Source organism: Myotis yumanensis, unplaced genomic scaffold, assembly GCF_028538775.1.
Source record: "Myotis yumanensis isolate MYYU_CA2020_CCGP unplaced genomic scaffold, mMyoYum1.0.hap1 SCAF_24, whole genome shotgun sequence".
In the NCBI taxonomy this organism is placed as follows: domain Eukaryota; kingdom Metazoa; phylum Chordata; class Mammalia; order Chiroptera; family Vespertilionidae; genus Myotis; species Myotis yumanensis.
In genome coordinates, this window is record NW_027223775.1 from 10,647,037 (window position 1) to 10,664,615 (window position 17,579).

General features: G+C 46.3%; 1 protein-coding gene across 1 annotated transcript in view; it reads right to left on the reverse strand.

Annotated features, from left to right (window-relative positions):
- The window catches only part of LOC139000542 (arylsulfatase F-like), a 30,548-nt gene extending 21,665 nt beyond the window's left edge, over positions 1–8,883 (reverse strand). The window contains exons 1-3 of the mRNA XM_070402688.1: positions 8,824–8,883; positions 4,545–4,605; positions 2,488–2,637 (exon numbers count right to left, since the gene is read on the reverse strand). Of these exons, the coding sequence (XP_070258789.1) occupies positions 2,488–2,637; positions 4,545–4,555 (161 nt within the window). The 5' untranslated portion in view covers positions 4,556–4,605; positions 8,824–8,883. The remainder of the gene's footprint in view (positions 1–2,487; positions 2,638–4,544; positions 4,606–8,823) is intronic.
- Positions 8,884–17,579: the final 8,696 nt, after the last annotated feature.

Below are 17,579 nucleotides of genomic sequence, written 5' to 3' on the forward strand. Positions count from 1 at the left end.
TCCCCAGTGGGGGATGTGCAGGAGGCAGCTGATCAATGTTTCTCTCTCATCGATGTTTCTGATTCTCTAGCTCTCTCCCTTCCTCTCTGTAAAAAATCAATAAAATATATTTTTAAAAAATATATTATAATTATATATATTATATATTATATTATATATATTATATACATTATATGTAATATATACATATATATTAGGAGCTGCCTCTCTCTATATATATATATATAGAGAGAGAGAGAAGAGATATATAGATATATATGTCTTTGGATTAGACATCTGCTATACACACACATACACATATATACACATACATGTACACATATATATTTAAATGCCTTTGGCTTAGAGACCTTCGCCATGCCTAGCTACTTAGAGACCTAAGGCTGAGTATTCGGTAGATCAATATCCCTTCTCTACACTCAGGTCACACAACTGCCAGAGATTGAAAGAGAACCATGGAGTCCCTGCCATTCGCCTTATCGGGATGGACCGCTGAGCTTGGGAAAGCCGTGGCTGCCGGAGACGGCTTCCGTGGCCCACCAGGAAGCTCTGAGCTCCCGTCTCCTGTCCGACACCCCTCTCTCAGGACGTCCCTTGTTAAAACACTTTGCCTTGCGAAAAAGGGGCGCCGGGCTCCCCAAATCAGGAAGCAGGGCCTGACTGATTCTGCCGAGGAAAAATACACTCAGTGAAACCAGCCATTGGAGGAAGACAGGTACCACAGGATCTCGCTTACAGCTGGAATCGGATGAACAAGATAATCGAACCGGCAAAATAGAAACAGACTCATAGGCACAGAGAACCAGCTGACAGCTGTCGGAGCGGAGGGGTTTGGGGGGATTGGGTGGAAAAGGTGAAGGGATTAAGAAAAAATAATTTTAAAACAACAACAATTCACAGCCCGGCCAGCATGGCTCAGTGGATAGAGCGTCCACCTATGAGCCAGGTGGTCATGGTTCGATTCCCGGTCAAGGGCACAGGCCCGGGCTGCGGGCTCCATCCCCAGTGGGGGGCGTGCAGGAGGCAGCCGATCCATGATTCTTTCTCTTCGTGGATGTTTTTCTCTCTCTCTCTCCCTCTCCCTCTCCCTTCTTCTCTGAAATCAATAAAACTATATTTTAAAAATAGGTTTTTCTAAAAAAAAACCTCACAGACAACAGTATGGTGATTATAGGAGGGAAAGGGGTTGGCGGAGAGAGAAGAGGGGAAAGGGAGGATATATAGGGATAGAAGGAAACTGAACACAGACTATGATAAACAGATGGTGTTTGATAGGGTTGTAGGCCTGGAACCGATGTCATTTTCAGCTAGTGGCCCTGTGCACGAATTCGTGCACGAGTAGCTCAGCTGGCCATCCGGCCCACCTCCGCCCACAGCTCTCTGGCCCACCTTCCTGTAGCTCTCCATAGCTCATAGCTCACTGCCCCACCCTCCTGCTCATTGGTCGTTACACGCGATGGCGTGACGACCATTTGCATATCACCTCTTTATTATATAGGATGTCACCCGATAATGTTTCTTAATACATATAAACATCACCACTCATTTAAATAGTCTACGTCAGTGGTCAGCACACCGCGGCTCGCGAGCCACATGCGGCTCTTTGGCCCCTTGAGTGTGGCTCTTCTGCAAAATACCATGTGCGGGCACGCACATACAGTGCGAAGTTGACTTAATACTTGAAGTAAAGTTTATGAAGCTCATTTTAGGGCACGTTGTGGAGTGAGAGAAGATGGAGTGTCGAGGATGGAGAAAGGTATGCTGAGATGGTTTGTACTTATAGAGAGAGGATGAACGAAAGGAGACGGACGAAACAAGTCTACAAGACGCATGCGGATGGGAGAGCTGGAAGGGGTCAACCTCAGCGGACGTATCTCAATCAGATTAAGGATTTTTTTTTTTTTTTTTTTTTAGCAAAGGCCAGCTTAGGAGTACCCTAATTAACTTAATCACAGTGTACCTGCCTATAGAGTTTAAGTTTAAAAAATGTGGCTCTCAAAAAGAAATTTCAGTCATTGTCCTGTTGATATTTGGCTCTGTTGACTAATGAGTTTGCCGACCACTGGTCTCCATGACAGAAGGCTCCCTACGAGACAGGTAGCTGAGTGTTCTGCGTGAAGGAACTCATGGGGTCCACTACTATTCACTCAACAGATAATAAGAAGATTAAGGCAATCAACTGGTATAAATACAGATGTAACAAGACAATAAAACACAGAACCTGGCTGGAGATCCTGGCTAAAGAACCTGGCTAGGCTGCTGATCAACTGGAAAAAAAATAAAGAAAGAAAAAAAAAAGAAGATTAAGGCACCAGAGGTGAGGCAACTTGTCCGAGGCTGCACAACCATGAGTCCAGAATCAAGACTCAAATCCACATGCATTTAATATGACCTCGTTCTCAAAAGAGGAAGCCAACAAAATAACGTTGCTGTGGCAGGGAGAAGCGGTCATGAGAGGCATCAACCCTCCCAGCCTCGAGGACACACCTGATGGTGTCGTTTCCATAGCAGCCCAGGTCTCCAATTCCAAGGTCATCCACCATTATCAGGACGATATTGGGCTTGTCATCGTCCGCCCTTTGCGACTGGCCCACGGTGAGGAGTAACCACATCCAAGACAGGGACGCCCAGCGCCTCCTGAAAAGCAAGCACGGGTTGTAAGGAAACACCCTTTTCTGGATGGTTTCAGGGATCCATGTCCCACGCCTCATCATCTTCTGTGAAGGCAACAGGGTAGGTTGGACGCCAGGCACATGTCCCAGGACAGGGCCTCCGGGCTTCTCTCTCCAAGTCCAGGTCGCTCATCGCTGCTCAAGGGCCGGCTCTCCTGGGTGCTCAACACACTCAAACTCATTGCTGTTCTAGGAGGTGGAATCCGAGAACATAAATTTGCTCGGAGACAGAGCATTTATTCCTGGGGTGAGAGGCGCTAAGTCATAGGAGGTGATGTTGGTGGTTATGTTGCTAACGTGTGCTTATGATTCCTGACGTGTGGTTATGGTGATATTGCACAGACTTATGCAATTAGGCTCCTGGCTAATTTGTTGACTCGTGGTTAAGGTTACACTGCTAAGAGGTATGCGGTTATGTTACTGGTTGTGTTCCTGACTCCCTTCCCGTGAAAATGTAGTTGTGTGTGGGTATACCAGCTTTGCCAGACAAAAAAAAAATTTGGGTAGAAGACCAGAAACACAAATAAAAAGGCACCCCAAAATAAGGGAAAAGGAGGGCATGGAAGACAACTGAATCCTGGAATCTGGACACGGATTTAGTCCGCTTCCTAATTTTTTTCAGTCCCAGCTCAAGTCTCGATTTCTAGAAAATATAGAATACTAGAGGCCCGGTGCACGAATTCATGCACCAGTGGGGTTCTTAGGCCTGGCCTGCGGGATCGGGCCAAAACTGGCTCTCCGACATCCCCCAAGGGGCTCCAGATTGCGAGAAGGTACAGGTCTGGTCGATCAGGGCCGGGGAGGGACTCGGGAGGTTGGCCAGCTGGGGAGGGACCATGGGAAGGCTCCAGGGTGTGTCCGGCCCGTCTCGCTCAGTCCGGATCTGCCAGACCCCAGCAGCTAACCCACCAGTCGGAACATCTTCCCCCTGGTGGTCAGTGCACGTCATAGCGAGCGGTTGAGTGGCCTTAGCATATCATTGGCATATTACCCTTTGATTGCTTTCATGGTGACCAGTCGACCGGACACTTAGCATATTGGGCCTTTATTATATAAGATTTCTCTTCCGATTGGGTCTCTACCAGATATCAGGTAATGGATATTGGATCCATTGGTTCAATCTCTATGCTGTCTTTATTCATAATGTAAAACCATCGTTAAATATTTACTCTGGGAAGGAGGAGGGTAGAAAGATTCCCTGACTCCATCTGTTCCCAGACCCTTTATAAATCCTCTGATACAACTGTTGACTCAAGATTGACACTCTGCTGTCCCCAAACTTTCGACACCCAGAAATGTTAACAAGAAGTCTACGGCCAGGGCTTTGTCTATGGACAAACCATAATAATTACAGAAATGCTTTCATCTTCACCAAAACGATTGCGTTGTTTCTCTCAATTCCTGTTTGTACAACATTTCAAAATAATACAGACCCTGGCCAGGTAGCTCAGGTGGTTAGAGCATCGTGCTGATATGACAAGGTTGCGAGTTCGATCCCTGGCCAGGGCACACAAAGAATCACCCAATGAGTGCATGACTAAGTGGAACCACAAATCTCTCTCTCTCTCTCTCTCTCTCTCTCTCTCTTTCAATCTCTACCCCTCCCCCTCTCAAATCAATCAATAAATATAAAATAAAATAAGTGTGTTGGAAATTGGCCATTTCTATTTGTTTCAATTGTCTACATCTCTCCTACTTCCTTTTTCACTTTGGACTTACTGAACCCAGAAGATGAATGTAGACATATGACAGCTAACCACATAATGAATGCACAAAAGTGCATGCCTCCAGCTATCGAGCTGACTTCACAGATGCCACAAAATTACACATCAGCATCAGTGCCTTTGCCCGGTGGCTTATTACTTCCCGTACCTGAGCGTCATCTTGGAGATCTGAGCACCTTCTTATTTCCTTTGGCCGACGATCGAAGCTCCTGGAAAGAAAAGTGTGTCATCTTTGGGTTGCTTAAGTCAGCTCCCGTTTGGAAAGGCTCCCTTAATTTGTGGATTCTATCTCTACTTCCAGCAATCAAAAACTGGTTTTCTGACATTCTCATGGCATAAACCCCAAGCTCTCAATTACTTGTATCTCTTGGGCCATTAAGGAAGAGCTTGAGCTGTGCCAAGTTCTGGGGCCATCCAGCTCCTTTTTGGGGTGTGAGTTACTTGGCTGCGTCCCTAAACCTATCCTCAGACAGGCCTCGTGAGCACATAACCTCAAGAAGAAGCAGAACCTCAGAGTTTAATCTCGCCACATCTACGTGGAATGAGCTCAGATCCCCTAAAAAGACGCGATGTCTTTATCTCCGTCTGTGGTTGGCCATTAGTCCAAAGGGAGACCACTATCTGGTGATTTTAGGAAAGCTAAGAGTTGTTACACACTGGGGGTGGCTCCGGGGGGGGGGGGGCGGGCGGTGCGCTGTGATGACCAAGGGACATGATAGCAATAGTCATTGCCATGAAAGAAAAGGAACAAAAAACCGAAATTCCATCGGTAAGTCATTACCCGTGTTTGAACCTTAAAATTCAACTAGGTACTTAATGCTAATCGCCTCCTTCAAACATCCATCCTAAGAATCCCGAAACAACCATCAGAAAGAATGTGTGCACCCCTATGTTCATAGCTGCATGATTTACAACAGCTAAGATCTGGAAACAGCCCAGGTGCCCATCAGCAGACAAGTGGATAAAACAGCTGTGGTCCATCCACACCGTGGAATACTACGCAGCCCTGAAAAAGGAGGATCTCTAACCCTTTGAGACGGCACCGAGGGACCTGGAGAGCATGATGCTGAGTGAAATAAGCCAGTCAGAGAAAGCCTCATATCCCATGATCTTACTCCTACGTGGAATCCAATGAACAAAATAAACTGACAAAAAAAAATAATAGGACCAGAGACTTGGATACAAGAAACACATTGACGAATCTCAAAAAGGAAGGGAGTGGGTGAGGGGATGGGAAGAGATTAACCAAAGAATTGATGTGCACATATGAGTAGCATGTGGACGCAGACAATACTGTGGAGAAGATATGAGAAGGGGTGGGGGCTCGGTGGAGGGAGACAGAGATGAGGAAATGGGAGACATCTATAATACTGTAGTGTCAACAGCAGCCTCATCACAGTGGCTCAATGGTTGAGCATCGACCTATGAACCAGGAGGTCATGGTTCGATTCCTAGTCAGGGTAGGTGCCCGTGTTGTAGGCTCCATCCCCAGTAGGGGGCATGCAGGAGGCAACCAATCCATGATTCTCTTTCTTCATGGATGTTTCTATCTCTCTCTCTCCCTTCCTCTCTGAAATCAATCAAAATGTATTTTTTTAAAGGAGAGGGCCAAAACCGTCTCTACCCACATCTACTCAAGTATCTACTCATACATCTACTCATACATCTATTCATACATTTACTCATACATCTATTCATACATGTACTCATATATGTACTCATATATCTATTCATACATCTGTTCATATATCTACTCATACATATACTCATATATCTACTCATATATCTATTCATACATCTACTCATACATCTACTCATACATCTACTCATACATCTACTCATACATCTATTCATACATCTATTCATACATCTATTCATACATCTACTCATACCTATACTCATACATCTACTCATATATCTACTCATACATCTATTCATACATCTACTCATACATCTATTCATACATCTATTCATACATCTACTCATACATCTATTCATACATCTATTCATACATGTACTCATATATGTACTCATACATCCACTCCTACATCTACTCATAGATCTACTCATACATCTATTCATACATCTATTCATACATCTACTCATACATCTATTCATACATCTATTCATACATCTACTCATACATCTACTCATACATCTACTCATACATCTATTCATACATCTACTCATACATCTACTCATACATCTACTCATACATCTATTCATACATGTACTCATATATGTACTCATATATCTATTCATACATCTATTCATACATCTACTCATACATCTACTCATACATCTACTCATACATGTACTCATACATCTATTCATACATCTATTCATACATCTACTCATACATCTATTCATACATCTATTCATACATCTATTCATACATCTATTCATACATCTACTCATACCTATACTCATACATCTACTCATATATCTACTCATACATCTATTCATACATCTATTCATACATCTATTCATACATCTACTCATACATCTATTCATACATCTATTCATACATGTACTCATATATGTACTCATACATCTGTTCATACATCTATTCATACATCTATTCATACCTCTACTCATACATCTACTCATACATCTATTCATACATGTGCTCATATATGTACTCATATATCTACTCATACATCTATTCATACATCTACTCATACATCTACTCATATATCTACTCATACATCTATTCATACATCTATTCATACATCTATTCATACATCTACTCATACATCTATTCATACATCTACTCATACATCTATTCATACATCTACTCATACATCTACTCATACATCTACTCATATATCTACTCATACATCTATTCATACATCTACTCATACATCTATTCATACATCTATTCATACATGTACTCATATATGTACTCATACATCTATTCATACATCTGTTCATACATCTATTCATACATCTATTCATACATATACTCATACATCTACTCATACATCTGTTCATACATCTGTTCATACATCTATTCATACATCTACTCATACATCTATTCATACATCTACTCATACATCTACTCATACATCTATTCATATATCTACTCATACATCTATTCATACACCTATTCATACATCTATTCATACATCTACTCATACATCTATTCATACATCTATTCATACATCTATTCATACATCTACTCATACATCTATTCATACATCTACTCATACATCTACTCATACATCTATTCATATATCTACTCATACATCTATTCATACACCTATTCATACATCTATTCATACATCTATTCATACATATACTCATACATCTATTCATACATCTATTCATACATCTATTCATACATCTATTCATACATATACTCATACATCTATTCATACATCTATTCATACATCTATTCATACATGTACTCATATATGTACTCATACATCCACTCCTACATCTACTCATAGATCTACTCATACATCTATTCATACATCTATTCATACATCTACTCATATATGTACTCATATATCTATTCATACATCTACTCATACATCTGTTCATACATCTATTCATACATCTATTCATGTACCTACTCATACATCTACTCATATATCCACTCACATATCTACTCATACATCTGTTCATATATCTACTCCTACATCCTCCTTGTGTGAGCCCTGGCAGTGGCTTAAACTTTTATTTCAGAGGCAGCAATTATCCGAAATTCACACACTGCCGGTCACACACCAGCGATCTTGGTTGGTTCCCATGGATGGTCATGGTTGCTACTTGTTTTTCCTTTTACGGCACTTTAAAAAAATTCCCATTCTCTCCCTAACTTATTTGGCTCAGTGGATAGAGCGTCGGCCTGCGGACTGAAGGGTCCCGGGTTCGATTCCAGTCAAGGGCATGTACCTTTGTTGCGGGCACATCCCCAGTAGTGGGGGTGCAGGAGGCAGCTGATCAATGTTTCTCTCTTATCGATGTTTCTAACTCTCTATCCCTCTCCCTTCCTCTCTGTGAAAAAATCAGTAAAATATATTTTTTAAAAATTCCCATTCTCATATTTTAAATGAACCAAAACGGAGTGAGCAGACCCCAATGAAAGCAAGACCCCAGCCCCAAGCCCAATCTTTCTCTTCTCTCTTCTCTCTCTCTCTCTCTCTCTCGCTCTCTCTCCTCTCTGTCTGCTGGTAAGCTCTCTGTGTACTCTCAGGTGCATTGCCTCAATTTCCAGGTTCCGTGAAGAACGAAGAATAATCAACCTTTATTCTATCAAAATTTCCTGATGGGTATCACGGAAGGGTGTCTTGCCGTCACCATCAGAACCCCAAGGGTCAGTCCCAACACAAGATGAGGCATGGATAGGCTGAGTGGATAGGCTGAGCTCCGCACAAAACACCTTCCTTGGCTCACCTGTCCAGCTCACCTGTCCTACTCACCTGTCCGTGGTGGCGTCTCCCTGATTCTGGGACATGGGACTCTCCTGGCTGCCACCTGTCCCCAGACCGCAGGTAGAAGGAGTTCACCCAGGAGACTCACCTTTGGGATATGCAAATGAGGCCGTCCGCTCCCCCTGATTTGCATGTCCTGAAAATCCAGGTTACAAAAAAAAAAAGGAAATCCTTCATCGAAACACCTGCAGACTTGCTCGCCCTGGCTGACTGCTCTCACCTGTGTGCCCACCGGCAAATGATTCATCGAGTAAAAGGAAGAGAAGGCTGGCTCTCCTACCTGAGGTAATGGCTGAGATTCTAGTCTCCGACAATCTGAGGACTCGGGGTGACCTCGGCCCCCAACTAAAGGAGCTAAAACAGCCCGGCCGGTGTGGCTCAGTGGTTGAGCGTCGACCTTAGAACCAGGAGGTCACCGTTGGATTCCCGGTCAAGGGCACATGCCCGGGTTGTGGGCTCGATACCCAGTAAGGGGCCATGCAAGAGGTGGCCGATCCATGATTCTCTCTCATCATAGATGTTTCTCTCTCTCTCTCCCTCTCTCTCTCTCTCTCTCTCTCTCTCTCCCCCCCCCCTTCTTTTCCTCTCTGAAATCAATCTTTAATGGTGACACCAAAGATACAGGCGCCTCCCCAGGTGGACTTACCTGGAAGAGAACTTTGGTTGGAATTTTATAGACACGTCTGAAGGACATGTTCAAGGTTCAAGGACATTCTTCAGAATGAGACTGACAAAGGGTATATGACTTTTAAAAATATATATTTTTTATTGATTTCAGAGAGGGAGGGAGAGGGAGAGAGAGAGAGAGAAACATCAATGATGAGAGAGAATCATGGATCAGCTGCCTCCTGCGTGCCCCCTACTGGGGATCGAGCCTACAACCCAGGCATGTGTCCTTGACTGGAATTGAACCCGGGATCCTTCATTCCCCAGGCCCACGCTCTATCCGCTGAGCCAAACCAGCTAGGGCACAAAGGGTAGATGACTTTTTATTCTGAACGATACATTACAAAGCAGGGGACATACAGAGGGCCAAAGGGTCCATGAAAAGATGACCAGTGGTGTCCCTCATCATTAGAGAGAGGCAAATTAGAACCACAGTGAGGTATCACCTCACCCATAGAAATGGTTATTTTTTTAATATATTGATTTCAGAGAGGAAGAGAGAGAGAGAGAGAGAGAGAGAGAGAGAGAAACATCCATGATGAGAAAGAATCGTGGATCAGCTGCCTCCTGCACGCCCCCTACTGGTGATCGAGCCCACAACCCGGGCATGTGCCCTGACCAGGAAGAGAAGCTGGGACCTCTTGGTCCATGAGATGATGCTCAATCCACTGACCGACACCAGCAAGGCAGAATGGTTATCTATACTAATATAAGGGTAATATGCTAATTAGACCAGATGTCTTCCGGACATCCTTCTGGACAAAGCCATGGTGGCGAGGGCTGAGGCAGAGGTGGTTAGGGGCAATCAGGCCGGCAGGGGAGAGCAGTTAGGGGGGATCAGGCCGGCAGGGGAGAGCAGTTAGGGGCGATCAGGCTGGCAGGGGAGAATCGTTAGGGACGATCAGGCTGGCAGTGGAGGGTGGTCAGGGGTGATCAGGCTGGCAGGGGAGAGCAGTTAGGGGTGATCAGGCCGGCAGGGGAGAGCGGTTAGGCCCAATCAGGCAGGGCACAGATGAGTAGTTAGGATCCAGCGGTCCCGAATTGCAAGAGAGATGCTCGAGGGGTCCCAGATTGGAGAGGGTGAAGGCTGGGCTGAGGGACCCCCTCCCCGTCCCCCTGTGCACAAATTTCGTGCACCAGGCCTCTAGTTATTGACAAATCAACAAACAGCAAGTGCTGGCGAGGACGTGGAGAAAAAGGGACCCTTGTGCACTGCTGGTGGGATAGCAGACGGGTGCAGCAACTGTGGAAATGACTTTGGAAGATAAATAACCCAGCTAGGATGCTTCTGTGGGTTTCGATCTAGGAACCAGGAGGTCATGGTACGATTCACGGTCAGGGAACTTACCTCGGTTGCAGGTTCAACTCCCAGTGGGGGGCGTGCAGGAGGCAGCCGATCCATGATTCTCTCTCTCATTGATGTTTCTAAAGGGTGTCCCAAAATTCACGCAAGAAGTAATTTTGATAGAAAGCACAGGTTTATAATTAAAAGTTGTAAATTCTTTATTGATTCATAAAGGACACAGTCTAGGGTTATGTGTGAAATAGCACATCGGGTCAATGGCCTCCACGGCTTTGCTAGCACAGATGCAAAGCCATGGTCTTCATTGGTCTTCATTGTCCCTGCTCCTGGGCCGTCATTGGTACTTGGTGATGCTGATCGAATCGAAGGGATTGACATCAAAGGGCAACACATATTAGAATCTGATCAATAAACCAAGTAAAATTAGGCTTTTAATTTTTGGTTGTTGTTGTTAATGCTCACACCAAATTCAAATCTTGCGTGAATTTTGGGACACCCTTTATCTCTTTCTCTGTCTCTGAAATCAATAAAAATATATATATATTTTAAAGAAAAATGACTTGCATTTTAGCTCACAGCCCAAGAAGGCTACCCTGGGACTCACACACCTGGTGGTGAATGTGCCCTGGCTTGCGTTGGACACAAATACATTTGGGGCAAAGAGAGAAAGAGGATTATAAACGCAATCTGAGAGCGAGGATGAGAGGAGGTGTGGGCAGGGGAGACCAGGTGTCCTTTGTTGCAAAACCGCCACATTCACCTCCAAAAAGAGATATTGGGCAATGATGCAACGAGATAATCCCTCAAAGGAGACATGCTCGAGGCCACGGCTCCCTGAAGGGAACTGCCATAGACCGTCCGGGTGTCCCGTGGTCAGTAGAAGGTTTGATTCCTTCTAAACCAGCGGTTCTCAACCTGTGGGCCGCGACCCCTTTGGCGGTCGAACGACCCTTTCACAGGGGTCGCCTAAGACCGTCCTGCATATCAGATATTTCCATGACGATTCATCACAGTAGCAACATGACAGTGATGAAGTAGCAACGGAAATAATTTTACGGTTGGGTCGCAACATGAGGAACTGTCTTGAAAGGGCCAGAAGGTTGAGAGCCACTGTTCTAAACGCTCGAGACGCCCGATGAGCAGGCTGAGTCAGGACGTGCTCAAGGGTAAGGGTGGCTCTGAGGCGTAGTCATGGCTTTCCTACGAAGGAGTCGGTTCAAGGAAGTCTGTACTTACCCAAGTGACACACTCAAGCCAACTTCCTGTAGTCCTGGCTCTCAGACAGTCATTCAAGGACATCTGTACCCACCCAAGCGAGACACTCAACCCAACTTCCTGTAGGCCTGGTTTCCATACCAACAATTAGTTCAAGGTCATATACACCCACCCAAGTGAGATCTCAACCCAACTTCCTGTAGGCCTGACTTTCTTACCAACAGTCAGTTCAATGGCGTCTACCAACAGTCACTCAATGATGTCTACATCCAACCCAACTTCTACAGTCTTGGCTTTCATACTAATAGTCATTCAAGGACATCTACAGCCACCCAAGAGACACACTCAAGCCAACTTCCTGTAGGCCCATCTTCTATACCAACAGCCAGTTCAAGGCCAACTGTACCCATCCAAGTGACACACTCAACCCAACTTCCTATAGTCTTGGCTCTCAGACAGTCATTCAAGGACCTCTATACCCACCCAAGTGGGATCTCAACCCAACTTCCTGTAGGCCTGGCTTTCCTACCAACAGCCAGTTCAAGGCCGACTGTACCCAGCCAGGTAACACACTCCACCCAACTTCCTATAGTCTTGGCTCTCAGACAGTCATTCAAGAACATCTATACCCACCCAAGTGGGATCTCAACCCAACTTCCTGTAGGCCTGGCTCTCAGACAGCCATTCAAGGATGTCTAAATCCAACCCAACTTCTACAGTCTTGGCTTTCATACTAATAGTCATTCAAGGACATCTACAGCCACCCAAGAGACACACTCAAGCCAACTTCCTGTAGGCCCATCTTCTATACCAACAGCCAGTTCAAGGCCGACTGTACCCATCCAAGTGACACACTCAACCCAACTTCCTATAGTCTTGGCTCTCAGACAGTCATTCAAGGACATCTACAGCCACCCAAGAGACACTCACCCCAACTTCCTGTAGGCCCATCTTCTATACCAACAGCCAGTTCAAGGCCGACTGTACCCATCCAAGTGACACACTCAACCCAACTTCCTGTAGTCCTGGCTCTCAGACAGCCATTCAATGATGTCTACATCCAACCCAACTTCTACAGTCTTGGCTTTCATACTTATAGTCATTCAAGGACATATATACCCACGCAAGTGGGACCTCAACCTAATTTCCTGTAGACCTGGCTTCCATACCAACAGTTAGTTCAAGGACATCTACAGCCACCCAAGAGACACACTCAAGCCAACTTCCTGTAGGCCCATCTTCTATACCAACAGCCAGTTCAAGGCCGACTGTACCCATCCAGGTGACACACTCCACCCAACTTCCTATAGTCTTGGCTCTCAGTCATTCAAGGACATCTATACCCACCCAAGTGGGGTCTCAACCCAACTTCCTGTAGGCCTGGCTTCCATACCAACAATTAGTTCAAGGTCGTATACACCTGCCCAAGTGAGATCTCACCCCAACTTCCTGTAGTCCTGGCTCTCAGACAGCCATTCAATGATGTCTACATCCAACCCAACTTCTACAGTCTTGGCTTTCATACTAATAGTCATTCAAGGACATCTACAGCCACCCAAGAGACACACTCAAGCCAACTTCCTGTAGGCCCATCTTCTATACCAACAGCCAGTTCAAGGCCGACTGTACCCATCCAAGTGACACACTCAACCCAACTTCCTATAGTCTTGGCTCTCAGTCATTCAAGGACATCTATACCCACCCAAGTGGGGTCTCAACCCAACTTCCTGTAGGCCTGGCTCTCAGACAGCCATTCAAGGATGTCTACATTCAACCCAACTTCTACAGTCTTGGCTTTCATACTAATAGTCATTCAAGGACATCTACAGCCACCCAAGAGACACACTCAAGCCAACTTCCTGTAGGCCCATCTTCTATACCAACAGCCAGTTCAAGGCCAACTGTACCCATCCAAGTGATACACTCAACCCAACTTCCTGTAGGCCTGGCTTTCCTACCAACAGCCAGTTCAAGGCCGACTGTACCCAGCCAGGTGACACACTCCACCCAACTTCCTATAGTCTTGGCTCTCAGTCATTCAAGAACATCTATACCCACCCAAGTGGGATCTCAACCCAACTTCCTGTAGGCCTGGCTCTCAGACAGCCATTCAATGATGTCTACATCCAACCCAACTTCTACAGTCTTGGCTTTCATACTAATAGTCATTCAAGGTCGTCTACAGCCACCCAAGAGACACACTCAAGCCAACTTCCTGTAGGCCCACCTTCCATACCAACAGCCAGTTCAAGGCCGACTGTACCCATCCAAGTGACACACTCAACCCAATTTCCTATAGTTTTGTCTCTCAGACAGTCATTCAAGGACATCTACAGCCACCCAAGTGGGATCTCAACCCAACTTCCTGTAGGCCTGGCTTCCATACCAACAATTAGTTCAAGGTCATAAATACCCACCCAAGTGACACACTCAAGCTAACTTCCTATAGTCTTGGCTTTCCTACCAACAGTCAGTTCAATGACGTCTATCAACAGTCATTCAAGAATATCTACATCCAACCCAACTTCCTGTAGTCTTGGCTTCCATACCAACAATTAGTTCAAGGTCATATATACCCACCCAAGTGGGCTCTCAACCCAACTCCCTGGAGGCCTGGCTTTCAAACCAATAGTCAGTTTAAGGATGTCTACACCCACCAAAGTGACACACTCAAGCCAACTTCCTGTAGTCCCAGCTTCCACGCCAACAGTCATTCAAGAACGTCTACACTCACCCAAGTGACACACTCAACCCAACTTCCTATAGTCTTGGCTTCCGTACCAGCAATTTGTTCAAGGTCGTCTACAGCCACCCAAGAGACCCATTCAAGCTAACTTCCTGTAGTCCCAGCTTCCATTCCAACAGCCAGTTCAAGGGCGACTGTACCCACCCAAGGGACACACTCAACCCAACTCCCTGGAGTCCCGGCTTCCATATCAACACTCACTCAAGCACATCTACACCCAAGTGGGGTCTCAACCCAACTTCCTGTAGGCGTGGCTTTAATACCAACAGTCGGTCAAGGACATCTATACCCACCCAAGTGACACACTCCACCCAACTTCCTGTAGTCCCCGTTTTAATGACTACAGTCATTTCAAGGACAACTGTACCCACCCAGGTAAGACACGCAGCTTCCTGCAGTCCTGGCTTTCATACCCAGTAGTTCAACCTACACAACTTCCTGCTCTCCTGGCTTTCATATGAAAGTCAGTTCAATATTTTTTTATTGATTTCAGAGAGGAAGGGAGAGGGAGAGATATTCACATCCATGATGAGAGAGAATCATGAATCAGCTGCCTCCTGCACGCCCCTTACTGGGGATGGAGCCCACAACCCGGGCATGTGCCCTTGACCGGGAATCGAACCCAGGACCCTTCAGTCCGCAGGCCGACACTCTATCCAGTGAGCCACACCGGCCAGGGCTGTCATGTCATTCTCTTGCATGACCTCAGGGGAAACCCAACAGGCTCCTGTTAAGCAAACCAGGGCCTCAGGCTGAAGAGCTTAGCGCAGAACCTGGCTCAGATGTTTCCTAATCCAACTCAGATGCAGATAAGGGAGGCCAGATGGATTTCTGGATGGTGAGATGCAAGGGAGGTCTGAGCTGGAGACCTGGGCAGGGGGGGCTTTCTTCCCGGGAGCTCCGAGCGAGCACCCGTCCCCCGTCTCTCTCCCGGGTTCTTGCGGCTTCCTTGGCCATCCTTGGCGTTGGCCACCTGGCCCATAGGCACCTCAGGTCACCCCCACCTCCCTCTCCACCTGGCCTTCCCCCTCCTTTCTCTCCCCATGTCTGTGTCCAGATGGACCCCGAGGACAGGGACACCGGTCGGACGGGATTGTAGGGAGCAGCTCTCGGGTCAAGCCTCGGGCTGACCTGTGGCAGGACCACAGACAAATCCCAGCCTGGAGTCCCAGCCCAGAGCTCTCCTGGTATGATGCAGCCTGACCTTGTAGGCCTCCCTAATTCCTTCCTACGTAGGGAATGGGCTGTGGGAGGTGCAGCAAGTCTTGGCTCTCAGACAGTCACCCAAGTAAGACACTCAACTTCATATAGTCCTGGCTTTCAGACCTACAAGAACATCTGTAGACATGTTCATCTTACCCTTGTTTTCATCGGACGATAAAATAAAGGCTCAGCGTGCAGGCTGGGTCTTGGGTATCCTCATCCAGGCACGGGAGATCCACCAGGCCCCAGCTGTATTCTCCTTGTCGGTCTTTCTTGCATCCCTCAGGGCCCCTCCTCCGGCTCACCCTTGGCCGTGCTGGTGCAGGACATAGGGATTCACGTTGCAACCGTTGCCCTGGGAGCTGATCCTGACCAGGTCACAGGTGCAAGAGAACGTTGTTTCAAAATGAGGGTCAGATTGTGGTACGCGGTTCGAGGACAGGGGTTATGGTCCCACGGCTCCTTTTCAAATAGATTTCAAAGAGTTAAACTGGTTTAAAAAATCTTCTTAATAGTTTTGTTGTTGTTAATCACCCCATGAGGATATTTCTTCTGTTGATTTTCACATACAGTGGGAGAGAGAGAGAGAGAGAGAGAGAGGGTGACAGAATCATACATCAGCTGCCTCCTGCACACCCCCTACTGGGGATCAAGCCTGCAACCCAGGCACGTGCCCTTGACCCAGAATCGCACCCAGGACCCTTCCGTTCACAGACCGACGCTCTATCCACTGAGCCACACTAGCTAGGAATACTTTTTAAAATTTAAATATATATTTTTTACTTCATTTCAGAGAGGAAGGAAGAAGGAGAGAGAGAAAGAAATATCAATGAAGAGAGAGAATCATGAATCGGCTGCCCCCTGCACGCCCCCTACTGGGGATGGAGCCCGCAATCCAGGCCTGTGCCCTTGACCGGGAATCGAACCCAGGACCCTTCAGTTCACGGGCCGACGCTCTATCCACTGAGCCTCACCAGCTAGGGCTCAAGGACACTTTCCATTCGACATCATTTTTTTTTTATTAGTTACAGGTGTCTGTGAAAAAAAAAAAATAGGTTTCCAGTTTCTTTTTTTTTTAACAAAAACACAGATGAGATATCTCAAATTGCCGGTGACGAGATTTCCTGAGAACTCTTTCGATACACCAGCCCGACAACATGGTGTCTGCAGCCACCAGTATGAACGCTAGGACACCATGGCCCAGGCCTCCCCCATTCTTGTTCCGGAGAAATCATGCCGTGATTTGCCATCCACGGATCGGAGAAGCGATGATGCCTTTTAAACTCCCGCCCTGGCCTTATTGTCTGGATCAGTCCAGGCTCTTACTTCAAGGCCGGGCAATTCATTTTTCCTTTTACAAAAATAGGGGCCATGAGACCAGCCTCCCCTACTTTTGTGGAGTGTTAAAAACAAACAAACAAACAAACAAAAAACAGCGCTGGCTGGTTGGCTCAGTGATTCAGCATCAACCTATGAACCAGGAGGCCCAGTGCACAAAATTCGTGCAATGGGGGGTGGGTCCCCTCAGCCCGGACTGCACCATCTTGCAATCGGGGACCCCTCAGGGGATCGGGCCTAAAGTGGCAGTCGGACATCCATCTCGCAATCCGG